At 44.9% G+C, this 27,761-nt stretch overlaps 1 protein-coding gene across 2 annotated transcripts in view; it reads left to right on the top strand.

Moving 5' to 3' along the window:
• The first annotated feature begins 2,291 nt into the window (after window positions 1-2,291).
• mtrr (5-methyltetrahydrofolate-homocysteine methyltransferase reductase) overlaps window positions 2,292-27,761 on the top strand; it is a 33,376-nt gene continuing 7,906 nt past the window's right edge. The window contains exons 1-13 of one of the 2 annotated variants that reach the window (XM_015354969.2): window positions 2,292-2,471; window positions 6,548-6,701; window positions 7,156-7,309; window positions 7,650-7,767; window positions 8,392-8,728; window positions 9,285-9,401; window positions 9,915-10,068; window positions 11,251-11,339; window positions 11,569-11,749; window positions 16,647-16,689; window positions 18,340-18,526; window positions 19,804-19,922; window positions 25,387-25,479. In XM_015354969.2, the coding sequence (XP_015210455.2) occupies window positions 2,356-2,471; window positions 6,548-6,701; window positions 7,156-7,309; window positions 7,650-7,767; window positions 8,392-8,728; window positions 9,285-9,401; window positions 9,915-10,068; window positions 11,251-11,339; window positions 11,569-11,749; window positions 16,647-16,689; window positions 18,340-18,526; window positions 19,804-19,922; window positions 25,387-25,479 (1,862 nt within the window). In that variant the 5' untranslated portion in view covers window positions 2,292-2,355. Of the gene's footprint in view, window positions 2,472-6,528; window positions 6,702-7,155; window positions 7,310-7,649; window positions 7,768-8,391; window positions 8,729-9,284; window positions 9,402-9,914; window positions 10,069-11,250; window positions 11,340-11,568; window positions 11,750-16,646; window positions 16,690-18,339; window positions 18,527-19,803; window positions 19,923-25,386; window positions 25,480-27,761 lie in introns of both variants that reach the window. The other variant, XM_015354971.2, reaches the window with a different exon arrangement.

Raw genomic sequence — 27,761 nt, 5'->3', positions numbered from 1 at the left:
TTGATTCATTCTTTTTTTTATATGATCTGCATATCACAGGAATAACATATAGATAAATGCGTTTGACAGAGTACTTCACCCAAAATGGTCCCTTCTAATCTCGCGTGAACTATGGATTGCAACGAGATAAGAGCTGGGATTGCTGGGATTGCCATAGAAAAAAATGGATTAGATTGGCTCTTTTATAGGCGTTTATAGACGCCATCTTGCCTAGGTATAACTGTAATGTTTCAAAAGTCATTTCACCGCTACAGATCAGTATAGCACACCTCACCTCACAACTGAAGAAGGCTCCATGGCCGAAACGTTGTGTTTTCTTTCTTCTCTTTTCAGCATGTAATAAACCTATCACTAGTTCCTTTGCAGATTATTATAGATAATAGTCTCATAAAATTAAGCTATACTTGTTTTTTATGTTTTAGATGTTACACAAAAGTACAGAACTTTGAAAGCTAATAATACATTCTAATATTTAGATATCACATAATGCACTATATATGAATACAATACTTTTCTGATGTTGAATTATATTAATAACACTGTACAATACTTTTTTTTTTAAGACAGACGATTAAGTATTTAACCCTACCACATCTGACACAATGTTACATCAAGCTGTTATATATCATGTTGGGCACTATCATTTTCATTTACAATAATCATTACTCCTATCACTTCTATAGCTTTTCTAATAAAAACAAAGCCACCAAAAACATGACATGAACAAAAGAACAGGACTAGTAGGCACTAGTTTCTACATTTTGGCAGTAGTAGGCCCACTGCACAGTTAGTCAGCTGGAGGAGAAATTGCCAACAGCTATGTCACCCTGCAACTCCCAGCCAGCAGCCCACTGAAGCTCAGCAGGTGTGAGTCTGGCCAGTACCTAGCTGGAGACCTCCTGGGAAAAACTAAAATTGCTGCTGGAAGTGGTGTAAATAGGCTCAGTAGGGAGTCTGTGTAGATCCTAGTTTCCCAGTATACTGATGGAGACACTACCATGTTGTCCCCTTGATAAGATGTAAAACCGAGGTCCTGATTCTCCATGATCATTAAAACACCCGGGACATTTCTTGAAAAAAGTAGCCCAAGCCAAATTTGTTGTATAATTTACTCTGCTCTCCTCCTCACTGAGAGCTGGTGTGTGGGGAGAGTACTGGAGCATCATCCAGGTGGGGCTGCACACTGGCGGTGGTGGAGGGGATCCCCATTACCTGTAAAGCAGTTTGAGTGGAGTGACCAGAAAAGCGCTATATAAGTGTAAGGAATTATTATTATTGTTAATAATAATAATAATAATAATAATAATAATAATAATAATAATAATAATAATAATAATAATTCTCTTAGAAATAAACTGAAGTAAGGATTTTCTGTTACTTTAGGAGTGTCAGAATGAGTCCAGAGGGGAATTTAGCCACAACACTGGATTCAGGTGTTCAATGGCATTAATAGTCCACTGAGCTTCTTCAGATTCAACGGTGACACGTGAACTTGAGGTGAAAAGTGGAAACTCCGAAAAAGTGTGTTTAAAACTGAGAACAGGAGGTACATCTTTACATAAAGGGTGGTGGGAGTCTGGAACAAGCTTCCCACCCCTGTTGTCTAAGCTTTTAGCTCAAGGTATTATTGTCAAGGTTAAAACACCAGTGATGCTCTTCCATATTGGTTTCTGTCTCTTTCTAAGGTTTGAACATCTTCACGTCTCCATATAGTTCTGCTCAGTTATCATGACAGTTGCAGTAAATTCCATGGGTAATTGCCATGAGGATGTCAGCTCTGTGTGCATTTACACAGCTCTGCTGAAATAGGAATTTTGCTCTCCGCTGACTTAAATCCTTTGCTTAACCATTTAAGAAATACTGAACGTACTCCTGATGATGACAATGACTAAATAACAACAACAATAGTACTTTAATTAACCATTTAAATGTATTAAGGATAGATTTTCTTTGACAATGACGACCTGGCTTGACATCATAGTTTCACAAAACAGAGAAAAGGTACAGCTCTTCATTTGATAAATGTAGCAGAACAGAAAATGCTTCGAAACAGCTTGAAACCCTGTGGGCTCCCCTTCAAATGAACTGATTAGATGTGCTTTTTACTACGTCACCACACTTGTTTTGACGTAGTTATCTTCAGGGCGCACCTTCAGTTTATTAGGTGATTTTCTTATATCTGCTATCACAAACATTCCTGGAGCAGACTCGAACAAATGTACCCGATGTACCCCTACTCAGCATCACTCGCCCCTATCTTGACGAAACACATGCGATGTGTTTCCCGATAACCTCAGCGCAGCTGGGCGTGGGCGCCGAACAGTGACGTCATAGTCCGGAGCCGGCTTCCGGCACATGGGGCTGAACCGGAGGGGGCCACGTTTTGCGCTAGCAGTGCTTCATAATGTTACACAACCCAGGAGAGATTGCAGGCGTGCTTGTGAGTTTTTGGAAGCTCCTGGCCCTTTCGGGTGAGTTTTGCTGTCGTTTTATAGTTACTGCCCCCCGAGTGACGGTGCAGCTGAAGGTGACAGGGCTGTGCAGAGGGGGTTTCTTTCGATTCTGTATCGTGCTGCCTGTGTGATTTATAATAGCATTTACCGTCTACTGGCATATCGACAAGAGCGATATGTTTGTTGCTGATGGACGGCTCAAGTCCTTGTCAGCGGCCGAGAAGCACTCACTGTTGTTTGCTGTTGCGATCTCTTATATCTCCACTGCATCGGCTCGTCTAGTCAAAACTTTTCTTAAGACAACAGAAGCGATTCTTGTTAAAACAAACCCCAACACAACCAAGACTGTAGGTATCCGAAGATGAACTAGATTACCTCACGTGAGGATGTGAAGTCATTTCGTTTTGTACTTGATGTGGCTCGCTTGTACACTTGTGTGGAGTGGCTTGTGGCACCAGAATATCCTTGTGTAATAATCACTGGGGGCACTCGTGTCTGTGGAGACCAGTGTACCATTTGAATACAAACCATTACACTATTGTGTTTTGTCTTGCGTTTAAGATTGAGTTAATAACTCGATAAAGTAAAACATCTAACATGTAATGTACGATTTAGTAAAATAAACCATACGTCACACTTTTCTAAAATAATAGAAATATAAATAATTGATTGTAAATCAATGCAAAGATGTAGGAACACTGTGAGGTAGACTCCTCAAGGCGATTGACGTTTCTTGAGGCACTGAAGTGCTGTCACCAGTCCATGCTGTTATCTGCAGTAGTGCTTCTCCTCGCTTTGATATCTTGTCCGAAATAAAATGATTTGTCGTTTTTTACACCGCTGTCTGAGGAAGTTCTGTTTTGCTAGCAGAATGTTGCTGGAGTCGTGGTGTGCAGTTTAGCAGCGCACGAAGCCAAAGGGGTTTCGCATGTCAATGTGTTATGAAACAGCCAAACTCCTGTTTCCCAAGCCAGAACTACTGCTTTTCGGTTTAAGTGACGGAAAGTTAATCAAATTAGATGGGCGTCTTCCAGAGAGTTGAATGCGTGGCTGGATAAATTATCCAGAGACACGGGACACAGAAACAGTCTTCAAATATTCCTTCTGATGTGTGGTTTGGGTAATACATCGTGAAAGTTTGTCTAAATATCTTTAAGCAGTTCTTATCCTAATCTCATGTGCACACTGTAGTTCTGAAGTTGTTAAAGAGTTATGTACTTTTCCATACGTTCTACAGTATTTTGCTATTCTGCTTTGTGCAGCTAAAATGGTGTTTGTGTGGTCTTGCCTTTCTCTTTTAAGAACCCTGTATCAGTTTCCAGAGAGGCCGCTAAAAGTGTCTGAATATAAACTCTGTAGCTGGAAGAGAAGCCTATTGATTGTATGTAGTGTTTGTGAACAGACAAATACAAAACCAGTGAAGTGCGTCAGTGTGAAATCACCCAAACAAGCAAATAGTACATTGAAATGACAGATCTCATATTAAAATACAAGCTTGTGTGAAAAAGGCAAATCATTTGACTGGAAAATCATGATCGCTTTTCAAATGTGTAAACTTTGACAGAGGGTGCATGATTGCCGTAAGATTAAAATAAACGTTTTTTAGCATTTGTATTCTGGATTCATCTTCTTTTCTTTTCACTCACTAATAGTGCAATGCTCCTAAAACGTTTTTCTGCCTTACCTTCTGCTCAGGTGTCTTCAAGTCCAAAGTAAAATACAAACGTCAGAAACCCAAAGCAGCACTTACAGGGACTGAGCTTAAACACTGGAAAAGGGGCAGTTAAAAAGGATTAAAACAAATATTCCATAGATCTGAAAAGATTGCACAGTCACAAGAGAAATTAAATGAAATTTCACCTGAAATCGAGCGGTTCTCTTACTGCTTTCCCTCCTGCTAGCCAGGAGGAGGACTTAATCACAAGCCTGCAGCCCCACACGCGCTAGACTGATTACTGACACCAGTGTCGCAATCGAGAGGCATCGTACCTTCCAGGAAGAGCCTTGTGTTCTCCCTCATACCTCTGTAGCCAGCCTGGGCTTGCCCTGGAGCTGTCGGCACACTTTGAGAGGCGTGAGGATGTAAGATAGGTCCCGAGCACGAGGAGGTCCATCCAGCCCGTTAGCAGCAACATGTGGAACTGCTGGGCTGTGCAGGATCGAACCCGCAACCTTGGCATTATTAAGAACTCTCTCTCGTTTCTTATTCTTGTGCGAAAAAATGTAAAAGTTAATTCCACAGTAAAAACCAGAAAGGAGAAACACAATATTTCAGTTGTTGAGTCTTGCATTTGTGTGCCCTGTATGTATATTATTAATGCAATTATTTGCTTTGTGTACAAACAGATCTGTGTCTTTTCCAATCTTATGTTTATCTCTCATGCAGATCTGGGCCCTGTGTTCTCGGCATTGTTTCGCATGATTGGTGTCATATTTAAACTAAGCTTTCTTTGTATTTGTATTCTGGACTCATCACCTTTTCACTCTCTATTAGTGTGATGCTTCTTAAAAGTCTTTCTGATTCACCATCTGCCCAGGTGTCTGTGGACACTTGACCAAGCAGATGCCAGAATTACTTAACATCCAAAGCTAATTTGGCATCTGCCAGTTCCTGGTCGTTACTGCAGCTGTGCATAACGTGTATAAATTACATTTGACTCGCGGTTGTCCTTGATCTGCCATTCTGCTGTTGCAATTTCTTTTTTCCTATTACCTGGGAAAGTGATTTTGTTGCTGATTATGATAATTAGTCACTTAACCCTTTCCATATACTTGTGGTGGTTTGACACTGACTAAGAAAGCTCAGGTCTAAGTCACACAAACCCCTTTCCTGTCCATAATGTGTGCAAAAGAGGATTAGGGATACTGTCTCCAGTGTTCATTATGCTCTGCACGTCCTTAAGGCAAGGACATCATTTACTACCTTATGAAACAATGACCGTTTATTGTTTTTAAAGATCTGGGGTGTTTATCTGCGTTTCCACATTAAGATGTGAATATGTCCACTTACAGGCTTTTGTTCTTGGAAACCTTAGTATGTCAAGTGACAAATCTAAAATGTCCTTTTTTCATCTGGCAGAGGCCTTTTTTAAAAGAATAATACAATTGCACCTGGTCGAGATGCAAAGGGCATGTATAAGAGTTCACACTGTGAGACAGGAAAAGCAAAAGAAAAAGGTGAGAGTGGTGGTCATTAAGTATTAACATGGTCAGAGCTGCACAGTTAAAGAAATGGGTCAGTGCTGCTTGACAGAGGAAGCAGTAAAAATAGAGCAGAGACAGTAAGTGGGGATCAGTCATGTGCTTCTGGGCTCAGATAAATCCTGAAGAGATTCAGAGAGTGTTCAGTTTCTTTGCGAGGTGGCGAATGAGTTGGAGATTCTGACTGGAGCGAATAAGTATGTGTTCCACCACTAGGGGGCAGCACAGAGTGCTGTCAGTCTGGGACTCGCAGCCTCTCAGCAGTGGTGTTGCCAGTTGCCCTGAGAAAGCAGATCTCAGGTGTCAGGAGGTCGGCCGGCTGCTGTTGCTGCAGGCTGGCACCAGCGTTGTTTGATTTTCAGCCCGGGACCAGCAGCCAGTATAGAGAGACAAGCTGCGAGAAACACAAGAGTGTTTCAGTGGGATGAAACCTGTGATACATCCTTCTCTTTGAGCTGGACTGCCCCGAGTCCTCCTCTGCAGTAGACCAGCTGTGAGGTGACCAGTACCTAAACGAGGTACAAGACGACGAGCTGTTGGGCAGGTGGTCAGGAAAACCCCCATCCTTCAGATACTGTTTACTGCATTCCGGATACTGTATACCGGATACTGGAGGAATCGCAGGTGAGACGTCGTGTGTGAGCGTGACAACGATGACATCACGGAGGCTCCTGGCTGTCTTGGCCAGTTCACTGTAGCTTCGCCTTGGCTCTAGAGGGCTCACGGTTAAGTGAAGACTACCTGGGTCCTGTCGCAGCTGAGCTGGAGATGGTGGCCGTTCAGCCGGGCACCGCACTGACATCCCTGGCTGCTCTGTGTCTGGTCCTGGGGGGGTGTTGGCTGCCGGGTGGGCACGCGCCCCAACCTCTTACAGTCCCTCCGCTGTGTTCCAGGTTCCTTGCCATGCCGTGCCAGGTGAAGAGCCGCTTCCTGCTGCTGTACGGCTCCCAGCGCGGGCAGGCCAAAGCCATCGCCGAAGAGATCGGCGAGCAGGCAGGCGAGCGCGGCCTCGTCGCTGATATCTGCTGCCTGAGCCAAGAGGACAAGGCAAGGCCAATGAGGGTCTGGTCCAAATGTGTCTGTCACTTGCTTGGCGGTCTGTAAGGTTCAAACCCAGACTCAAAACCCTCTTCTTTAAAAGAGCCTTTACTCCACCGGTTCTGTTCTGTACCCCCCTGCTCCTGCTGTACCCCCATCTACTGTCTCCCCTCACTGCGTGCTCTCATCCTGCATTTCTTGTGTATTTTGTTGATGTTGTCATTCTGTAAAGGGCTTCGAGAAGCAACCTTTAAAGGCGCTATATAAAATAAATGTTGTTATTATAATGAAGTTAGTTTGAGGCCTGTGTGTTGCGTGTGTTGGGGGTGTAGCTGTCCCAGTGTGCCCCGTGCCGTCTCCATGTCTCTCCTCTTGCCGGGGAGCTGACGGCTGCAGGCGAGGCCAGGTCTGGAACCGCGCGCGGTCGGGCAGCCCCGGGCCTCATTTCCACCTCCCCCCCCAGTATAACCTGGAGAAGGAGACCGCCCCCGTGGTGTTTGTGGTGTCGACCACGGGCGACGGGGAGCCCCCGGACACGGCTCTGCGGTTTGTCAAGGGGCTCCGGGCGAAGACGCTGCCGGCGGATCACTGCGCCCATCTCCGCTACGCGCTTCTAGGTGAGACATACCGCGGTTGCTCCTAGACCACTTGTTTCTTATTTCCCAGCTGCCCGGCCATATGTGGTCGAGGAAAATCCTTAAACTCCCGATTCCCGACCGTTCTTAAACGGGAATGGAAACGGGTTCTTTAGAGCAGAAGCAAAGTCAGTTCTTGGTGCCCCAGCCGCCCTGATTCAGTTAGCGTGTCAGCTAAAGGAAATTGAGAGACGGTGCTCAGTAAGTCCCTACCCAGCTTCCCAGGCTGAAACACTGTAAGGGCTTCTGGTCGTGCTGGTGGCATCGAACTGTAACATAAAAACGACCCGCCCCCCAGTTCTAATTTCCATTCTCACTGAAGCTTTAGGTGATTCAAACTATCCGCATTTCTGCAACTGTGGGAAAACTATTGACAAGCGTCTTCGGGAACTTGGTGCCCAGCAGTTCTATGCAACCGGACACGCTGATGACGGTGTGGGGTAAGAGCTCGTGGGTTATAACCTGTACAAGCACGCCGGCTTTCAGCCCATTCTGCTCTAGTGGAGGCAGCAGCAGTCCTGCTGAAAATGTTCTGGCAAATATAGAAGTAAAGAACCCCCCTGGTATGTTGTTGAGAAGGGGTGTTGGCCTTCTGTTAGGTAGCTTCACTAAGGGCTACATGTGCACCTCACATAGTGAATTTTCCCTTGCCTTTAGCGTATTACTTAATTCAGAACCTCATTAAAAATTAACCATTACATTGTCTAAATGTCTTTATACAGATGCACCCTGTATACGTCTTGTTTTCATTTTGCCACTCGAGAAGTCTGGGTAAATTTTAAATGTAGGGAATTATTACAGTCTCCCCTCCTGAAGAGGCTGAAAGGGAAGCAGTGACTTGGCTTGGTGGTCTGACCTTGTCCTCTCGGGCAGAATCATTTTTCACAGGTTCGCATTTGATTCCACAGTGGTGAGAATTAAAGCGCACTGTGGCTGTGGCTAAGTTCTGCAAGCTCGTGTGTGACATAGGCAACGCTGTGCAGGGGTGTGACTGTGGAAATGTGTTAGATTTGCCATTTCGACAGCAATCTGGTCTTCTGACGGATGTCTGCCCCTCGCCGCAGGCTGGAGCTGGTAGTCGACCCGTGGATCGAAGGACTGTGGGAGGCCATGAGGAAAGCCCTGTCAGACATGTCTGCCGCCCCAGAGAGGAGGGGCTGTGTGCCGGACCCCGGGGAGGCAGATCGCTCGGGCCTGGACTTGAAGATCCAGTTCCTGGCGCTGAACGACTCGGCGGGCCCAAGCCCTGCGGTCCCGGAGTCAGACGCCGAGACGGCGCCCCTTGAGGCCTCTCTGCACGCGTCCGTCCCTCCGCTGTCCGAGTCGGCCCTCGGCGTGCCCGCCCTGCCGCCCCCGTTCCTGAGCGCGGAGCTGCTGGAGCCACTGGAGCTGCTGGGAACGGTGCTGCTCTCCTGCCTGTCTCCGGTCTTGCTGCGGGGCTGGGACAGAGCGGGGAGGTGTAGGAAAACAAGGCGAACAGAATTAGGAACAGAGTCTTCTGTTGACTGAGCCTGTGTGGGGACAGGCGATTGGGAAATGTAAAAACATTAGATGTCTTAAAGCCCCAATCTACTGAGAATGACAGGTTCCCTTAAATCGCTTATTTTTAGAGATTAGGAACCTCTTTTAGTCATTGATATAGTTATTAAGTAATGTGCTCTGTTCCTTTAAGGCTGAAGTGTGTGCTGATTTTCGTTCCGCATGCGGGAGCTAACAAACCTTAACTGTTTAACGGATCTCGGTGCAATCTTCGGAGAGCTTGTACAGATGCTTCCATCGCTTTCAAGTGGCCAGCCCTGGTGCGCTTTCGCCTATACGATCATGGGATGGTCGGCAGATGATCGGATGGATTCAAAGTCCTCGTGTGGCGGTTTTGGAGGTTGCTGGTTAAAAGACCCCAGGGCTGTGGTGGGAGGAATGGCTTTTGAAGTGGCTGGGCCGTTCTCTCCTTCTGCAGGACGGCGATGGCCCGTGTGCCGAGGAGCCTGTGCACCAGGTGTCCGTCACGAGGGCAGAGCAGCTGACACGAGAGGACGCTGTGAAAACAGCCCTGCTGCTGGAATTGGAGATTGCAGTACGTGATTAATACACTGATATCCCCCTAAATATAGAATAAGAGCTGCCCTTCAGCAGTCGTGGGCGTGTTTGATTAATTTGGCTGAGCAGCCTACTTTTGCAGTCTGTAGGCTGGGTGTGTCGCTCATTAGCATCCCACCCAGGGGTGTCCCTGCTTGCTGGGCCAGAGCCCTGCCCACTCCTCCACGCTGCCGCGTTGAAACGCAGAGAGTGAAATGCTTAGTAGAGATCTCCCGTGTCTTCCTTACGCGGAGAATGAAAGGGATTCCGCGGTGGTTTTTGCTGGGTGTCAGTCTCGGTCATACTCCTTACAGGAAGGTGCTGCAGCCTTTTCACATACTGTATCACTTCATCATGCCTGAAGTGTCAGTCAAGCATGAAATGGTTAAGGCTTCATGAGCAGGAGGTGTCCGCTTGCCCAGTTCCCAGTCTGCTGTGGGGGGGCGCGGGGACGAGACCTGGCCTCTGCAGGTGGCTTCTGCAATCTCTCTCCCGTCTCCCCTCTCCACAGGGGACGCCCTTCTCCTACGAGCCCGGGGACTCCTTCCACGTGTTCTGCCCCAACCCCACGACGCAGGTGGAGGGGCTGCTGCAGCGGCTGGGCCTGGCCGCCAGGAGGGGTCACCGCGTCCGCCTGCAGCTGCTCCCCCAAACCAGGAAGAGGGGTAAGGCCTGCGCCGTCTCGCCGGGGACGGGCTGGGTACCCTGTCCTGGGGCTGAGCTGTTGGAGGGGCCTGTGGGGGGTGCAGCCCAGGCCCTGCCGTGCGGACAGGGCTGCGCCAGTGCTGTCCGCGTTGGGGACCCCTGGAGCTGCGCACCAGTTCCCCCTGGGGTCCGGTCTGTGTGGGTCCTAATGACGGGGACGCTATACTATAAAGAGGCGCCGTCCTACGGATGAGCAGTAAAACAGAGGCCCTGACTCTCTGTGCTCATTAAAAATCCCAGGATGTTTCTCGAAAAGAGTAGGGGTGTTACCCCGGTCTCCTGACAAATGTCCCCTGGCCTTTACCAATCATGGCCTCCTAATAATCCCCATCTCTGAACTGGCTTCATCACTCTGCTCTCCTCCCCACTGAGAGCTGGTGTGTGGGGAGTGGACTAGCGCATCATCCAGGTGGTGTTGGAGGGGATCCCCATTACCTATAAAGCGCTTTGAGTGGAGTGCCCAGAAAAGTGCTGTAGAAGTGTAGGGAATTATTAGCTTACAGAAGAAAAAAACATTATATTTATATAACATCATTATAGTGAAATAGCCTTTAGTAGTTTATGATAGTTTGAGCTGTCAGCTGATTATCATACAAAGAAGAAGCTTCCCAGATTGCATTTGTTGTGGTAAAACAGCAGGAAATTTCAAACCTTTATTTTTAATTACTGTCCTATTTAGAAGAAGAAAAAAACAGATGGGGATTTTGCTACCTCTTCCCAGCACGCACACAGGGAGCCCCAACACTGTTAATTCAGCCATTTCCGTGCCGTGCCCTTCCCCTCCAGAGAAGGCAGGCAGCAGAGATCCGCACAGATTGTACTCATACGGTCCAGTCACCTCGCGCAGACAGGGCTGCATGTTGAGTCCTTGCTCCGGGGATCTGATGTCCGTATCCAGACTGTGTCACTCTCCAGTCCCAGCTGGGGGCTGCAGGGACGTGGCTCCTTGAACCGGAGGATTTAAGGGGGGTAACGTCTTCAAAAACTGATTGAAATGGCTTCCTGGCTCATTTACTGTCTAGATGAATTTAAATACAAAGTTAAAAATATGAAGAACATAATTGCTTACAGCCCTTAAGAGCAGCCCCTTCCTCTGACTTTCCAAGGATGACGGATTGTTTGGTGTTCTTGTGTCTCAACAGCAGCTCAGATCCCCTCTTACATTCCCGAGAACGCCACACTGCACTGCCTTCTCACCTGGTGCTTGGAGATTACAAGCGTCCCCAAGAAGGTAGGCAGTCGAACAGGGCCAGAGCCCTGCTTATATCTTGATTTTTAGCTGCAATTTGTGTTGATTCCTAAAGCAGTCAAGAGAGAGAATGTCCCTGGGGCACACGTTGGCACTGTGGTTGGCGGAAGCTGGTTTCGGTCAATGTCTTCAGACCGTTCTGGGTCCTTTTGCTGTTCGGCTTGGCTCAGGCAGCGCCTGTAATAATAATCTCCCCCCGGTTCCTCTGCAGGCCTTCCTCCGTGCCCTGGTGGACTGCACGACGGATGCCGCTGAGCAGCGCCGCCTGCTGGAGCTGTGCAGCAAGCAGGGCTCCGCGGACTACAGCCGCTTCGTCAGGGACCCGGGCCTCACGCTGCTGGAGCTGCTGGGGGCCTTCCCGTCCTGCGCGCCGCCCCTCAGCCTCCTCGTGGGTTAGCACCGTTCCTTCCTGTCCTCTAGCGCCAAGGTTGCAGGCCGCGCGTCCGTGCAGCGCGGCGCAACGCTTCGGGACCCGAGCGCGAGCAACACGAGGAAAGAGTCCCAGAAAGAGCTTAACGATTCCGGCTATGAGTTTACTGTGTCCGAATAGGCAGCCTTTAGTCTTCATTATTAGAAGTGCCTGCTTCATGCAGAATGTCATGTGCTTTTGTTTTTCCTCGCCTCCTGATGCGAGTGCAGGAACGCACTGACAGGAGGCAGCAGGTGGCTTCGTGCCGCCGGCCTTGGACAGGCTCACTGAAGTGAGAAGAGATGGATGGAGAGGAAAATATGAAAAGGGGAAAAAGCTCAGACAGGAATCGGCCAAGAGGCCAAACGTGGGAGCACAGCACCGAATCCATGAAGGCTTGGAAAGCCGACATAAAGCTGGTGATCCTTTTCAAACGCTGCTCCTCCTCCAGTTCCCCTCTTTGCCCTGAGCCTGGTTTCCTGTCGGCCATTACTGCAGCAGAGAGGCCCTGGGCGGACAGCGCTTTCTTCCGGTCACTGTGGCTCCGTCAGAGTGGACCAAGCTCAGTTCTGACACGAAGAAAAAGCACAGCGTGATTTGGATCATAGATACAAGATCTTTTCTCTTAGTACAATTTCACCTCTTACCTAGTTCAGCCTTCGTTCAGAACAGGCAGTGTTCTTATTGAACTGTACCTAATGCTAATGTGAACACTGTTCACCATTCAGTTTCCCCTTTAAACTTCAAATATTCTCTCCTTTTTTAAATATGATGGGAAATACTGTGTTTTCCGAAGGAATGGCTAATGGGCGGTGAATTTTTTTTATCCCTCTTACGTGTGCACAGTTCACAGGCTCAGGGTAAGGATTATAACTGAGCAGTGTGGGTTGTGGTGAACAGTGAGCAACAAGAAGCAGCCTGTGTACAAGACGATCTCGCAGGCCTATAAAAAAAGACACACAGATGCTGCTGGGCGGTCGCAACTGAACCCTTGCAGGGTGCGTTTTAATTGGAGTGCCAGTTCTGTGACTGCTGCCTGTAGGTTAGCGAAGGCCCAAAGGAAATTCAGAAAGTATTGTGCTGGAACGGCATGATCCTAGTCTGTCATGGTCAGTGACCTGTGGTAGCTCATTTCTTTAGCGAGTGGGGAACAAAGGAGCCCAATCGCCCCACAGGCCTGTTGCACTCATTTGAGCCCCTCTGATCTCTGGACACTCCAAGGAACAGCAAGCAAAGTGAAAACGTCTCATCCGAACCTCTTCCTGTCCTGTTTTCCACACTGGTGGTCTTTACAGAATACTTACAGATTCTATTTTTGATACCAGGAGTGGAAATGTCGCTGACATGTTCTTTCAGAAGTGTTTAATTCCTGAAAACCCCTTTTGGTGCGGAATCAGAAAGCAAATTATCAACAGGTTTTCTAGAAGAGGGAAGAATTGCCTCAAATCCTGATGAAACATGACATTTGTAGTCATCAGTTGTTGACAGTATTTTTCCTGTTTATAGCTGTGCTTCTGTGGATTTAAACTTGGTCATTAACACGCAATGACCTGGAACTATATACCGTTTTATCTGCTGTTGACTCAATCACATTTTTATGTCTTGATCAATGTCCGTTTGGCTTCAGTCATGCCTCTGTGCTTTTAAAAGAGCTTGCTGTTGAGCTTTACAGTTCCAAGCACCGACTGTTAGGAGTGGTTGTGGTTTAAGCTAGTGGACTTGCAGTTCAGTGAGGTGTGCCAGCATGGTAGGATACTTGGAAGTACCTACTGTGAGATTAAAATATACTGTAAGTGAACACTCCTGCCCACTGCACAAGGGGAAAACATTCTGTGCTTTACGAAGAATGGCCAGCAGAGGGCGGCAGACCCCTAGAAACTTCTGGTTTGTTATCTTGGCGAACATGGCTAAGTAGCAAGTGTGTTACAATCGCCTGCCATTGTTTCCCATTCCTGTTCCTAACAGGACCTAGCCTAACTGTTCTCTCACCTCAGTCTAACATATCATCTCCTTTACGTGCGTCATTTCCAAGAAATCGAGAAACCCAGTGAGAAGATCTCTGCTTCAGCTTGGTTTAAAGTTGTTGCTCCCCTGTGAATTTGTAAACAACTCTTATTGTTTGTTTATAAGTGACGTGCGGCCAGAGGTAGGAACAACAGTAACAGCCTGTCACGTAGGCTAAGGATACGTCTCCTTTGAGCATCATGGGCCAGTTGGCCCAGAGGTCAAACCAACACCTGCACCCGCCAGTCTGAGGGAGGTGAAGACTGGAAGCCTGCACGTGGCACAGGGTTCACACTCATTCCCAGTCTTGGCCAGCCGCGCGGGTCGCTGAGCTGAAATGGTTTGAACGCGGCGTGCAGCCGGCTCAGTTCACGAGCTGGACAGGCCGAACCCCCAGTTCACGAGCTGGACGGGAGGAACACTGACCAGGCGTGTTTCCCGCTGTATGACGGAGACACGCCACTCTGTGTATATTGTCCACATCGGCTACAGTTTAAAAGATAGTCGAAGGTCATGGAAGAAAATGATCCAAGTGATCTTATTTTAAAGGCGTGTGAAGGGTTACCAGGGTGGTGATACTTTAAAGCCTTGATGGGCCCTGAGTCCTGTTAGAAAGTTGCAGTTGACACTTTACCAGAAAGTAACGGCAGGGATGGTGACAATCCTGCCTTCCGAAGGTGTGGGACACCACCTCCTGCTTTGCTGCGCGTGTTGGGTGCCAGACCGCCGTTGGTGCTGGGCCTGACCGCGCTGTCCTTCACTGGAGCACAGAAACGTTTTTTCTGAACCAAAAAAAAACGTTAGGTGAACTTTAATATTTGATCACAGGATTGCGTCAGACGTCCTGCAGTCCCTTTAAAGGTTAGATTCGCAGACTGGTTTCAGGTTCAGCAACCATGATCCTTGGGATTCAAGAAAACAAAACACTGAGAGCAGCGTGTGAAGATGTATTTAGTGTTTGGATGAAGAAAGAAACTGTAATCCATCCAATTTTGTCAGTTTACCCTTTTATCCATTTTATTAATTAACTACAGAAGGGAAGATTTGATTTCCCACAGCTGTTTGAGGTTGTGAGATGTTCATAACTTTTTTTTTATAGCAAGAAAGCTAGTCAAATGTCCATAGCCAGTATAGCACAGATGTTATAAAGACGACTTGTGTATGGAGTGTAGTTGTTTGTAAAATAGATAAATTTATATGATATAATAAAAACACATTTTATTGTCTTGATGTTACAAAGCCAGTCTATCGGCAGTTTGTCTGAGATGTGTTCTTCTGAGGGATGTCGTACAGTTTTAGTTTGTTGTGGCATTAAACATGAATTTATGAGAATGCAGTAAGTGCCTGTGTAAAACATAAAATGGGACTTCCTTTGCAGGAGGTGGATATGCTGCATAGTGAAAACGTTATGATTGGTAATGTTAATAATAGCTGCTCCTGCAGCAAGTGCCCTGTGTCTTCACTGGGAAGCAGATTTTGTGAACAAGTGCGTTTTCTTCACATCTAAACCAAGACAAAGACTTGACAGGCAAAGAGTCTCGAGCAGTTGTGTACTCGATGTGTGCCCTGTGGTATTCGTCTTTTCTGTGTCGACTGTACATCCTAGGTTGACGTGATGGTTCTCACTGTGTGGTAAGTGACTAGATAAAATATTTTATATAATCCTTTAACTCCGAGTGATGTTCCTTGCAGGAGGGCAAGCTCCCTGTGGATTTGAAACCATGGGCCTCTTGTAACAGGCCAGGAGTGCTTAACAGCTGCTCCACAGCTTTAGCTGTTGCGAGACCTGAATTGAATCAAGTACAGTATGCGGGTCATGCCACAGCGTACAGATGTTACGATTTGAATTTGTAAGTTTCCGAGAACTTTACACCCAGAAGAGTTGGGTGGCTACCCTCAGGGATCTCGGATGGGGGTGATGTGGGTGTTGGATGTTAAGCGCTCTCTGGGAACAGTGTGATGGTTTTAGATGAGCCACGCAATTGGAAAGGAAAGGAAAGGAGTCTCTTATTGTGAGCTCACTGCACTAGTGACTGCACCTTAATTTGACTTTAGTTTGACACAACAAATAAAGAATAGGACTTTTGACTTTTGATTAGTGGACAATGTCAATAGCTCTTTAAGAAGCATGTGCTAGGTCTGGTACTCTTTCAGAAGAACTGAGCTTGGCAACGTCGGTTGTCCTTCTGTTCCAAACGTTTTCTTCCTTCCCTTACTGCACACAAAATGATGGAAGAGTCACTGAACTGTTTGGGGGACAAAATGACATTCAGCATATTTTTTTCTGAGAAAATAACTGATGGAGAGAATCGCTTCTGCTCTAAAATCCCTGGCCCACCCTTCTTAAATGGTGTGTTCCTTTACAGGAAACGGCACACACAGCAGCGTTGTTCACTTGCTTCTTTGCCGCAAGAATTAGTGGAGTCTATTACATCTGGGTTTCTCCTGCTGTCTGATTGATTTCCTGCAGGAGATGCAGACACAGGTTTAGAAGAAAAGCTTTGGGCTGCTGAGCGGTTTCTGTTGAGGCAGTAGGTTGTGCAGAACAAGGCAGGTTGGAGGACACTATTCTCATGCTTATCAGCAGTTAGAAAGTCGTTCTAATTCTCCAGAAGCTTTAGATGTCTCACCTTCTACTTTTATACTTAGGACACAGCACTCAGTGCCAGATGCAGAAAGTGCATTAAATATTATATTTTGTTATTTTTGTCTTTTCCTTATCTCTAATTTAATACTTATTTAATTTAATGCTATTTGTCATAGCCCTTCAAAACTGATAACATTTTGGTTTCTTGTGTTTTATGAATCATCTTGAAGTAGTGAAGTTAAGTAAGTGTTGCCTATTCACTTTCCTTTTCATTGTTTTTTTCCCCAAGAACATTTGCCCAGACTGCATCCCAGGCCTTACTCAGCAGCAAGGTGAGTGTCAGATTTGTTGCACGTTGAACCTTTTGACCTTTGTAAAAAAATCTAATTCGAAAGTTGAAGGCTAACAGATGGGTATTGGATGTAGTTTCTCAACTGCTGTGGCAGACGCTGTTTTGGTCAATATGTTTGGCACGTGACTGTAGGAGCTGCCATTTCTCTCTCCCGTTGACTTTGGAGTAGCTTTTCAGAGCATTCATGAATCTTCGCGTTAAGTGAGAGTGTTGAGCTTGGCGATTCATAGAGCAATGTACAGGGTTCACAGCACAGCTGAGCCAGTGGCTTTTTTGGACTCAATGTTAACCAGTTTTTGACTGTTTGACATTTAACTCCTCATGCAGAGGCCCAAACCAAGAATACTAAAGCACCGTCTAACTGTATGCCTATAAACCTAGAGGTATAACTCCATCCATTATTAGACACCTGCTTATTCCATGATTGTGGGATTCCACTGCCCATCAGCTACACCTCGAAGGGGTGAACACCCTCACACACACACACACCCCCAGCCAGCATGCCTTTAACATGTGCAGGAAACTGGAGCAGCAGGGCAAACTCTGCAGAACAAACACAATGAGACAACTTTGAAGCTGAAGACTGAATCTGCAGCCTGTGTGCTGTAAGAGCTCCTGAAATTGTGATTGATTATCTTGTTTTTAAGTAACGCTGAGGGTGAATGCATTTAAAATATTTCAATTTATATGTTGAATGAGTTATTGTTTTTAAGAATAGCCGCATGAAAAAAAATGGATACAACAGTGCATACAAAGGAATGGTTTGGAATGAAAGTGCATTCATTTGTACAGCAGCCACAATGACAGCTGGTGTCGGCTTTTGAATGCGTTTAGAATAGCCTACTGAGTCATAGTCAAACAAGCTTGTCTCGGTGAAACAGCCCAAATGTTTCATATACTTTCCAGACGTTCTGTAACCGTGTTTGGACTGGTTTCATTTTTATCGTCGGCTTAGAATTTAATACCTTTGCAATGATACTGCTATTTAAATCTGACCCAAAATGAATGCTAAGAATTAATTCTAAAAATTTAGCGTTTATCTAAAAATAATCAATTCAAGGCTCAAGATTCAGGAAATTAGCCAATTGGAATTCACTGAGTGTTGGGTCGGATTGAAATGTAGACGGTCACCTTGCAGTAAATCCTGAGCAGAGATTGTGGAAAAACGGGTTTACGTATTGCCACGTCTATGTTTTCTTCTTTTGTTTTTCTAAATTCAGAATACATACATTGTGAAAAGGCTCGAATGAATAAGAAAAACAAATGGTGGGTCTGTTAATCGGAAATCATTTCTGTACCCCAAGAGACACAGGTCTTTAAAAACGTCTCCTGCGCTGTAATGTGCTGATCGTGGAACAAATTGGAGTGATTACCCTTATTAGTGTTAAGAGGCTCAGAGCAATGGAGAAATCCCTGTTTTAGAAAGTGTGGTTTTCGTAGTGGAGCCGAAAGCCTTTTAGTGGTGGTTTAATTGGCTTTCTAAGTGCATTAGGGTGCTAAATTATGAATAATAGTTTGGTCAGCCGGAGTCTCCGGAGGCGCGGTGAGAAGGGAGTCCTGTGGAAGGTGTCTTTGGCCGCGCACGGGGAGCCGCTGTGATGCTCTTCTTCCTTTCCTCCCCCCCGTGCAGCTCGAGCCTCTGTCACCCCGGGAAGCTGCGCTTTGTGTTCAACATCGCGGAGTACCCCGCCTGCTCGGGCCGCCCCGTGCCGAGGAGGGGCGTCTGCACCGGCTGGCTGGCGCAGCTGGTCTCCCCGGTCCTGCGGCCGCGCGGGGGCCCCCGGCCTGGCCCCCAGCCGGGGCTGCCTGGCCCCAAGGTAATCATCGCCCAGGGACAGCGGAGGGGAGAAGGGGCTTTCTCCGGATTCTGTCGCCGTTGCATGACAGTATTATCCCAGGGAGCACTGTTCCCTCTGTTCTGTGAAGTATCTTCTTGTTAGTAAGAAAACGGAGGCTTGTGCTCGTCTGCCGTTGTGCATCGTGGGTGGTTTTATATTTTAAATGTCTGGAGACTTTAATTCTAATCACGCATGGGATCATTGGGTCAAATAACTACTACCAAACAGGCTTGATGGACCAAATGGCCTCTCATTGGTAACCTTGCTTTTGTCATGAAGCTTCAGAGTTTCTCAGATTTTTTCACTCTCTATGAACTGTTAGAGTAGGGTTAGGTTTGGGCATTGAATACCTGAGTAACAGTAACAGATGACCAGGAAGTGATCTCTTGTGGGTCACAATTGTTGGCAATAAGTCATAGTCCTATGAATCCTATTGGTCATTAATTCTCATAACAAGGTATAGTCATTTATTTAAAATGTTGTATCACTAACGCATTTAATTCAAAACTTAATAAAGAGTGGGACATATGAGGAGCTGTATCACTGTGCTTTTACAGATTAAATCCTCACTGCAAAGTAGGAATGAAGGAAAGAGTCACACCTGAAGAAGCTATACTTGTATAGATGAAGTATTGTGCCTTGTCCTTTCTCGGGCAGTCTTTCCTTTAAAATTGGCTATATATTGCTGAATTTTCTTTCATACAAGAAGTTGGATTTCAATCTTGCTGGGAAAGAGGCAGTCCATCCCATTTGCTGAGGCCTTGGTAGTGTACCTTTGCACAGGATGGTATACACCAAGAAGTCTGAATAGCAAGCTAGGATACTGTAGGTGTTGAAGTCAGCATAGTTGCTTTGTGGCCTTAAATGAGTTATATTGCTGAAAAGCTATTTTTATCATTCTTTGCAGACGTTTTTGTCATTGACTGTCTTCCTGGTGGTCCTTGATCTCACATGAACAGCAGTTGTTAGCTTCTGAGAGGACTTCCGATCCTTACAAGAGGATCCTTTTCTACGATCAAGGAGCAAAAGTCAAGAAAACTTGTGTGTGTGTGTGTGTGTGTGTGTGTGTGTGTGTGTGTGCGTGCATACACACACATTTGCTTTATGCTTCCTCAGATTCTCATCTGAACTTTCGCCAGCGAAGCAGGCATCTGGGATTTTCCAGCAGCGCGCCACAGCTGCTCACAGCTGGGCTTAACATCTTTCCCTGTGTGTCCTGATCCCTGCCGGAGTCAAGCAGCTGTGTCCTCTTGCAGGTGTCCGTCTCCCTTCGGCCGAGCACGGCGTTCCACCTGCCCTCCGACCCCACGGTGCCCTTCATCATGGTGGGGCCGGGCACCGGAGTGGCCCCCTTCATCGGCTTTCTGCAGCACAGGTACGGGGTGTGGTAACGCAGGCACGATGTGCCTATATGTCTTAGCATATATATCTTAGTGAACCTCAGCGGAGTTTGTTTAGTTTGAATCACGCGTGTTATCTTAGATGGACTCTAAGATGCTTTAGAAGACCTTCAGATTTTTAAGTATCACTATGGAGCTCGATTCCTTAACAGCAGGTTTATAGTGGACACCTTCCCAGTATGGAGAGAAAGAAAATGCAGAGTTTTCATGGATTTAGAATCTGGTCCTTTTAACTTTTTTTTTCTAATTGCTCAGAATTTCCTGCTAGACTAAGGGAGGAATTTTACATATTTGATTAATGTTTTAAAGTGACATTTATCAGGGGAATCTGTTTCTCTTTCTTTTATTGTTGGCTACTGCCTTTCCTCTATGTCTTGATGGAGTCCTTGCAATGACTTTCTAAGCATTTTGGAAGCAGTCCTCTGAAGAACAATTGCCGGTCAGATGAGAAGAAGAAAGGAATATTGATCTTGAAGCTGAATGTCTCGAAATGTCCACACAATGTCAATATGTCATAAACAGAAATGAAAGGCTGTAAATACAGGTGAAGTGTATACGCAATATTGAACAGTATCTTAGGTCTTCGATTGAATTCCTGGCAGTCTTTCCAAGGCCTTTTGTACAAATTCTGTTTTTTTCTTTCCCCATTATAAACCATTAAGACTCACAAAAATCCAATTCCGTTTTATAGCTTACATAATTATCCATGTTGGTCCTGGAGTTTAATTTCAGAAAGTACCAGATCAGTGACGTCTTTCAAGGGGCTATACAAATAGCTGCTTGCCAGGTATTATATAGAGCTCTGTCAGTCTGTGAGAAAGTCTGTGTTAGTCTTACCTGAGTTCCTGACTGTACGTTCCTGTCAAAGACCTGCATTTCATTGCACTTGTGCATATGACAAATGAACTGAACTGAAAAACTTGCTTGCACTATCAGGAGACACGGTTCCATTGCAAACACAGACAAGCACTATGGCTATATAACTTTCCATTTGCCTATATTATTAGACCTCTAGTGTAGGAAATTATTGCTGTTATGCCATATATAACTAACTTTTAATGCATTATAAAAAACTGAAAAGATTTTTTTAAAAAATTTAAAATCAGAAATATTATTCCCCTTAATAATTTCTGAACTAATTAGAAGAAGCGCATCCAAAAATCTTAATTGCTGAAACTGTTAGCACCTGCTTGACATTTTATGTAAATTAAGGTTTTTACTGCTGAAAAAGGATGTGGATGTGGGCAGAGGTTTTCAGCTAAATAAATATTCAATATTTTGTCTGGAGTGTGCACACCATACATTTTAATTCTTTAGAACAATGCATTTTTTGTGTATATGATTAGCAGGCAAAATGTGAATGTTTTCAACTGTGACTTGATTCTGTAGTTTAACAATTAATAAGATAAGAGAAGATCACTTTATTGGCCATATAAAATATCTTACATTAGGAATTTGTCTTTTTCGCATACCCCAGCTTGCTCTCCATGGGAAACACATACAGGGAGAGCATCTTGAGGTCAGAGCGCAGGGTCAGCCATTGTACAGCCCCCCTGGAGCAGTTGGGGTTAAGGCCCTTGCCCAGGTGCCCAACGGAGTAGGATTCCTCTGCCGGCCACGGGATTTGAACTGGCAACCTTCCAGTCACTGACACAGATCCTTAGCCACAGTGCCACCGCTCCTATATCTATTACTTATATTTAATAGATAAAACTGTAGCACCCTTTTAAAGTTCAGCGATTTCTACAGTTTAGCAGAGTCATTTCCTGTCAGTCTCTGTTCTTCCATGGAAGGCTATGAAGTGATGCTGACAGCCAGGGGACTTGTTCTGATCTTCTAATCAAGTACAGTCCCTTGGTGTGCTGTATTCAGGCATTCCTACCCAGCAGATGACATTGGGCATTTTCCTCCCATGAGGAAGTGGAACTCCTTTGCCCAGTGTGGCTTTGAGACTTTTTTCTGCATTTATGAACAAGTCAACAGCACAAACAAGGCTGTCAGAAAAGCTACCGTTCTCTTTGGTCCTGTGTAAAATAAACACTGAATGAGCCGCTTGAAGACTGCTTGCTAAGAGGCTTTACACAGAGATTTGATTGATTCTTAACAATGCGAGAGGTTCCTATCTTTTTTTTATAAAAGGTATAGTTCTTCCCATTTTGTCAGCAGGCAAAAGGCTTTCCTTTCGACTCCTTCCACTTCCAATCGATGTATTTCTAAGCGCTTCTAGCTGGCTGCTCCTTTTCTGTGACATCCTGCTTTCTCCAGGAGCTGAGAGCAGAAATGAGCAAAGGTTAAACTCAGCTGAAAATCAGTACTCTGGTTTTAATTTTGGTTGAATGCCGCTTCTATAGTATAGTAAGAGGCGTTGGAGGACTTTCGTATCCTTATTTCTAGGAAAAGTTAATACAGATGAAACTTTCTTATCGCTTGCTGGCAGACTAAGGGCTGTAGGAACAGGCTGAAATGTTTAAATTAGTTCTGGGGAAAAAAGACATGTTGAGATGTCCTGCTGTTCTTTTTAAAATAAACATCTTGTTCTACAATTTGTTCCACATTTCAGCCAAAGGACAAAATACCAGCAGAAAAGGCTTTGCAGCAAACTTTCAAGAAACTCAGGAAGTTGCTTCTTGCTATTAACATGAACACATCACTGATAAAAAAAAAAGCCTTTTAAAATTACAAGAGAGACTCTGAACGCTCTACCGCACATACAGCTAATGATTCGAGAGCATCTTGTTTCAAAGGCAGCAGCATCAACTAGCTTTGTTTTCAGGCTGTGTACAAGTCAGCTGACAAGCATTTCCATGTGCTCAATACGTCTCGCCAAAATGTGTTTCTCTCTGAGCCATCCAGGCGTGTGCTTCTGTGCGTGCTTTATTGCCTGTTTTATGGTGAGAAGCTTCATTCACCAGCGGGCTGCCTTATCCCTCAAACACAACCATGATGTTTCTGAAGGCTAAGGCTTCGTTTTCCCCAGATCATTGGTCCGATTCCTACGTTACTCCCTATATGAAGGTGGATTAATAACGTAAAGAGTCTCTGTAAATCTTGGGCTAGATAGAGATAAAAATCCTGTCTGTTGCCACAGACAGGTAATAGTCCACTAATGCCGGTCTTTGAGGAAAGAGCTGAGTCCCTATAATTCCACAGACTGTTTCTACAACATATCCAGCACAAACCAGTGTCCTTTTACTGTTTTTGCCCTTGCAATTTGCATTTGTTCTTAGTCCTGTTTTAACCTTGCTTGTGTAACAGAGTGGGATAGTCTTCTGCTTTTCCACGTATGCATTTACCTGCCTGAAGACTATATAGAAACACTTAACTTACTTTCAGATTGGAAGCTGGGCTCCGAGATGCTATTAGCAGTGCTTTTGGGCAGTAATTTAAATAAATTATTCAAATTGCATAACCTAAATAAACTGCTCAGTCTAGATATTTTATAGAAATATTAAATATTCAGTCTAGAAATATTTTAATGATCTACCCTACCTCGTGCCTGTTGCTTGCCAAGAGGCAACGACTCCCCCTCAACCCTGAACTGCATGAAGCAGTTGGTAAATGGATGGATGGTTTTTCTGTTCCGTTTAAATTATTTGGCTCTATAAAGTATCCTCAAGTTCTGTGCGTTTCCTTATTCTATAGAAAAACGTTTCTGCTGAGCTCATGTTGAACTTTGCAGTGGAGTTAATGTGAGAGCAGCACCATTTATGGGTAAAAGAGTGATGATGGCAAATTACTTTTTGCAATAATGAGATTGTCTTTTCAAGCATTGAAAAAAAACCCGGATTAAAACCAGCACGAAAATAGATTAGACTTGGCAATATTATCAAACCATAAATCTCTGTTGCTGAAATTGTGGTAAAATGGGTCACCGAAGCATGAAAACAAATTTCAATAGATTTGGGAATCCTGAAAGAGAGGATCAAGTCATTGGGTCCTGTTATTGATTAATCCGATTGCAAGATGGCAGAGAAATTCTCCACTGGATCCCCTGGAATTTGTTTTATGCTCTTTTCACTGTTGCAGAAGACATTGTGTTTAACGTGTTTCTGCTTGTCTCTCTGTTCTTGAGAAAATGCTCTCTTCAAATCTGAGGGTATGTTTTAACAAGTGCAGCACCAGAAGTTGTTGGAGTTTTATTAATTTTATTTTGTGCCCAAAATGCATGTAATTTCTACAAGCTCTTGAAATGCCCCTTCAGTAGAGTGGGAAAAAAAAGTGTTGCCTCAAACATTGAATTACAAACACAATGACGCCAACATGTAGCAGAAGTTGCAAAATGGGAAGGTGACAGGATTTTGGTGATGACTTTGGTTTGGTCATGGTTTTAGTGATGGCTGGTCATCAGTCAACGTCTTCTCTCCACAAACACTTGGACTTGCCGCAGAATGGGATCTGGGAAAAACATTACCATTTAGAGCCCACAGTGTCGCTGGCTTTGGTGAAGGTTGAAATCGGAATGAAATTCCCTTATCTTTTCGGAGCTGTCGAGAGCGAGCAGGTGTGTTGCATAGATACAGTGGGAATGTGCCTCCGACGTGACACACTAGGGCTCCAGTTTCTGGGCCCGGGGCCAGATCAGCTCTTTCATCTGATAAATTTACTCGGACCGTCTAGCTTCGTGCACGGCTCTCCGTGTGTAACTTCATCGCAGATCAGGACATCCAGTTAAAGTTTATTACTCTGAAAACTATGCTGTTCGCACTGTTATGTTCCTGTGCGTTGTGTTTTGTAAATCCAGTGGAACTGAAAAGCTGATTTAAAGGGGTAATGTGTGTCGTCTTCCAAACTGCAGTTATTAACCTAAGGCTGGGCTGATGCAGCTTTCTCTCGTCTTCACATGAACCACACAGAATGTACGGGAGACAGACCTTCAAACAGTTGTCTTTAACACCGGGAGGTTTCCTTGATCGGCCACAAACTTTCATTGGCAGCAGTGACTTCTGAAAGCTGCGCACTCTAAGACTGAGATGAACAGAAGCAGTGCTGTAAATCTGCGGTCCAGCGAGCCCCTTTGGTAGTTAGTAGTTAATTGGTCCACGGATTTCATCCATCCATTTCTTTAATAAAGTCCAAGTACTGGCTTCTCCACGTGGCTGGGTAGCTTGTTCCAGACTGCCTTTGGGAGTATGTTTGGGGTTGGCTTTGTCGGTGCCTTTTAGGATTTTGAATAGTTCAATCAGGACCCCCGACAGTCTTCCCAGTTCAGGCAGGAATCATCGAATTGGAGGATGTGGTTACAAATTGGTTAGGTGGACTAAGTTGATTGTAAGCAATCGAGTTGAATCTCATAATATGGATGTTTTTTAAAGCTGTTGTGAATATTATTAATAGTGTTTATATTGCACGTTATCCATGTGTGACTTAACCCTTTTTCCTGTCTTCATAGGTTTTGAGGTCTATTGATCTGTAAACCATTACTTTTCCTTTCCTTCGCAGGGACCAGCAGAGACGAGAAATCCCTGATGGCGATTTCGGAGAGACGTGGCTGTTTTTCGGCTGCCGACATAAAGACAGAGATTTCCTCTTCAGGTGGGTGGTTTTCCCGTAGGTGTGCAAGTCTGTTGGTGTCGGTTGACGTCTCAGTACGTCAGAGGTACTTGTAGAGACTTTTCCAAGCTGGAACCGCAGGTTCAGCGCCAGATGGGTACAGGTCAGCCATCGATGTTGCTGCGCAGAAGCAGTTTCTCAGATGTCCACTGACAGTTCAGTTGTTGGGTACATGGGATTGATCTTCTCAGACCAATGGCAGTGCTTCTTATGAGATGTTAGCGATATGGGTGATGGGATGCATACGGCCAGGTGACTTCTCTGCAGTGTGACAGACAGACATGGGTTGCTTTTGTGCCAGTGGTGACTCCCTGATACCCGCTTGACAAATTTCTGGTTCTTTCACACTTGGGAGAACGGTGTGTCTAAGCTTCTCATAATTCCCAACACTTGGCTTTGGACAGAGGCCTCACCTGCAGTATAAATGCAAATTCCATTTATATACAGAATTGTTCATTATCTGTGATCTGGAGACACATTAGACCGTCAATAACCTAGCCAAGAACCGACTTCTCTTGGTGATTAATTTGCAAGTTCATTCGTAAATGTCATGTTATTCTTGTGTGTGAGGGCTTTATTAATGCATATGTCAGTGTGAATTGATACAGAGTGGCCCCTAAAGTAGTGTTACCCCATCCGGTTTCCTCTGAACCACGAAACAGTGAAACAGCTCTCCACTCATGCTGGCTGCATCTAATGTGGAAGCCTCTTGGTTTATTTAACTTCATAACTAGGGGGGTGAACATGTTGTGTTTCAGTATATTCCTTTTTTTTCTCTTTGTCTTTCTCCATTTTCTCTCTCTATGTATATATAGCCTGTGTTTCTGTGAAAGCCAGAATTTAAACTGCTTTGTGACAGATCGCCTACTGAGTCTCGTGGGCACCAGATTTAGTTTTTCAGAACATGTCGCCCAGAATTTACCGTTTATGAATGTTGTGAGCGACTACAATGAAATTAAACTTCTCCCTTGAAAAATTATAGCCATATGAAACTAGACTATACAACATTATCATCCACTAAAGTGCTCTCAGACTCAGATGTATAACTCGGTATATCTTGGTTGACACAGATTAAGGTCCAGATCCCACAGGCTTGCATCAGTGAGCATTACAAATAAGTGAAACCGAAGACTAAAAGAAATAACTTAAAAAACTTTTGTTTTTGCCTTTGACTTCATGAGATGTACTTATCAAAATATGTGTTTCAGAACTTAATGCATGTATTGCAAAATATGACAAATTTTATCTTTTTTCCCATTAACATTTTTTTATCTAAATATAATCATGTTCTTCTTTTTTTTTGCATGTGTAACCACCGAGTCCATAACATTTTTAGGATTTACTTTTATTTAAAAAAATAGCCTAATAGCTTCTCCGTGTTACAAGTTGCTTCTGTTCTGTGGTTTGTTGTGCTTGAATCTGCACTAATGAAAGGCTGTTTTCTACGTCTAATTCCCCACAGTGTTTTTTCGGCTAGTTGCAAGATGTCTTTTAGAACCCGAGATCAATTATGAATCTCAGGATGGGCCAAAGAGAATTAAGAGCATGAACATGATAATCCTTTTGAGGTTACAAATATGATCACATTCCAAGTGTTGTAAAAACTGGAGACGGGGGGTTTTGGGACAATGTAGAGATCACTTGTCAAGAATGTACTATTCAAAGGCAGAGTCAATTCTGTGTGAAAGGAATGAAATCAGTACAGCCCTGAGTCTGCTAAATTACTTGTGTCGGCTGTTGTAGCTACTGTGCTGTTTGCTAATTTTTTGTTTCAATTTAAATTTCAGTTGGCAAGACTGGCTGGTCAGAATTTTTGACCTCTGTAATTAAATGCAACACCAGAAAGTCTGTGGTGCTCTTTGGGCTCCAGAGGTCTTCCTTTGCATTAGAGTAGAAAATGGGGACATGAGAAAGGAACTGAAGAATTAAGAGGGATAAAGGGAATTTATTTTTCTTGAAGTCTCTGGTGTATGTCATTGTGAGTTTAACTAGGGAAGTCTAGGCTTATCTCTGCTTTCCTCGTCTTTGCCCGGGTGCTGAGACCTATCACTCTTCAGCAACAAGTACAAGAACACTTGCTTTGAGGCTAAGCTGAAGCTTTGAATGTTTTGTCTAGGAGGAAGTTGTTAAGTCATCTGACAAAGATACTATATGTGCCAGAGTAAAGACGAACAGGAGTGTAAGGGCCCTGTCTCGGTGTGGACTGTGGAAGACTGCAAGCCCTGCAAAAAATAGCATTTTGTAGTGACTTAAATGGAAAAAGT

The sequence above is a fragment of the Lepisosteus oculatus genome, chromosome 6 (assembly GCF_040954835.1).
Source record: "Lepisosteus oculatus isolate fLepOcu1 chromosome 6, fLepOcu1.hap2, whole genome shotgun sequence".
Lineage (NCBI taxonomy): Eukaryota > Metazoa > Chordata > Actinopteri > Semionotiformes > Lepisosteidae > Lepisosteus > Lepisosteus oculatus.
The sequence above is the reverse complement of the archived record's forward strand: the minus strand, read 5'-3'. Positions and strand labels throughout refer to the sequence as shown.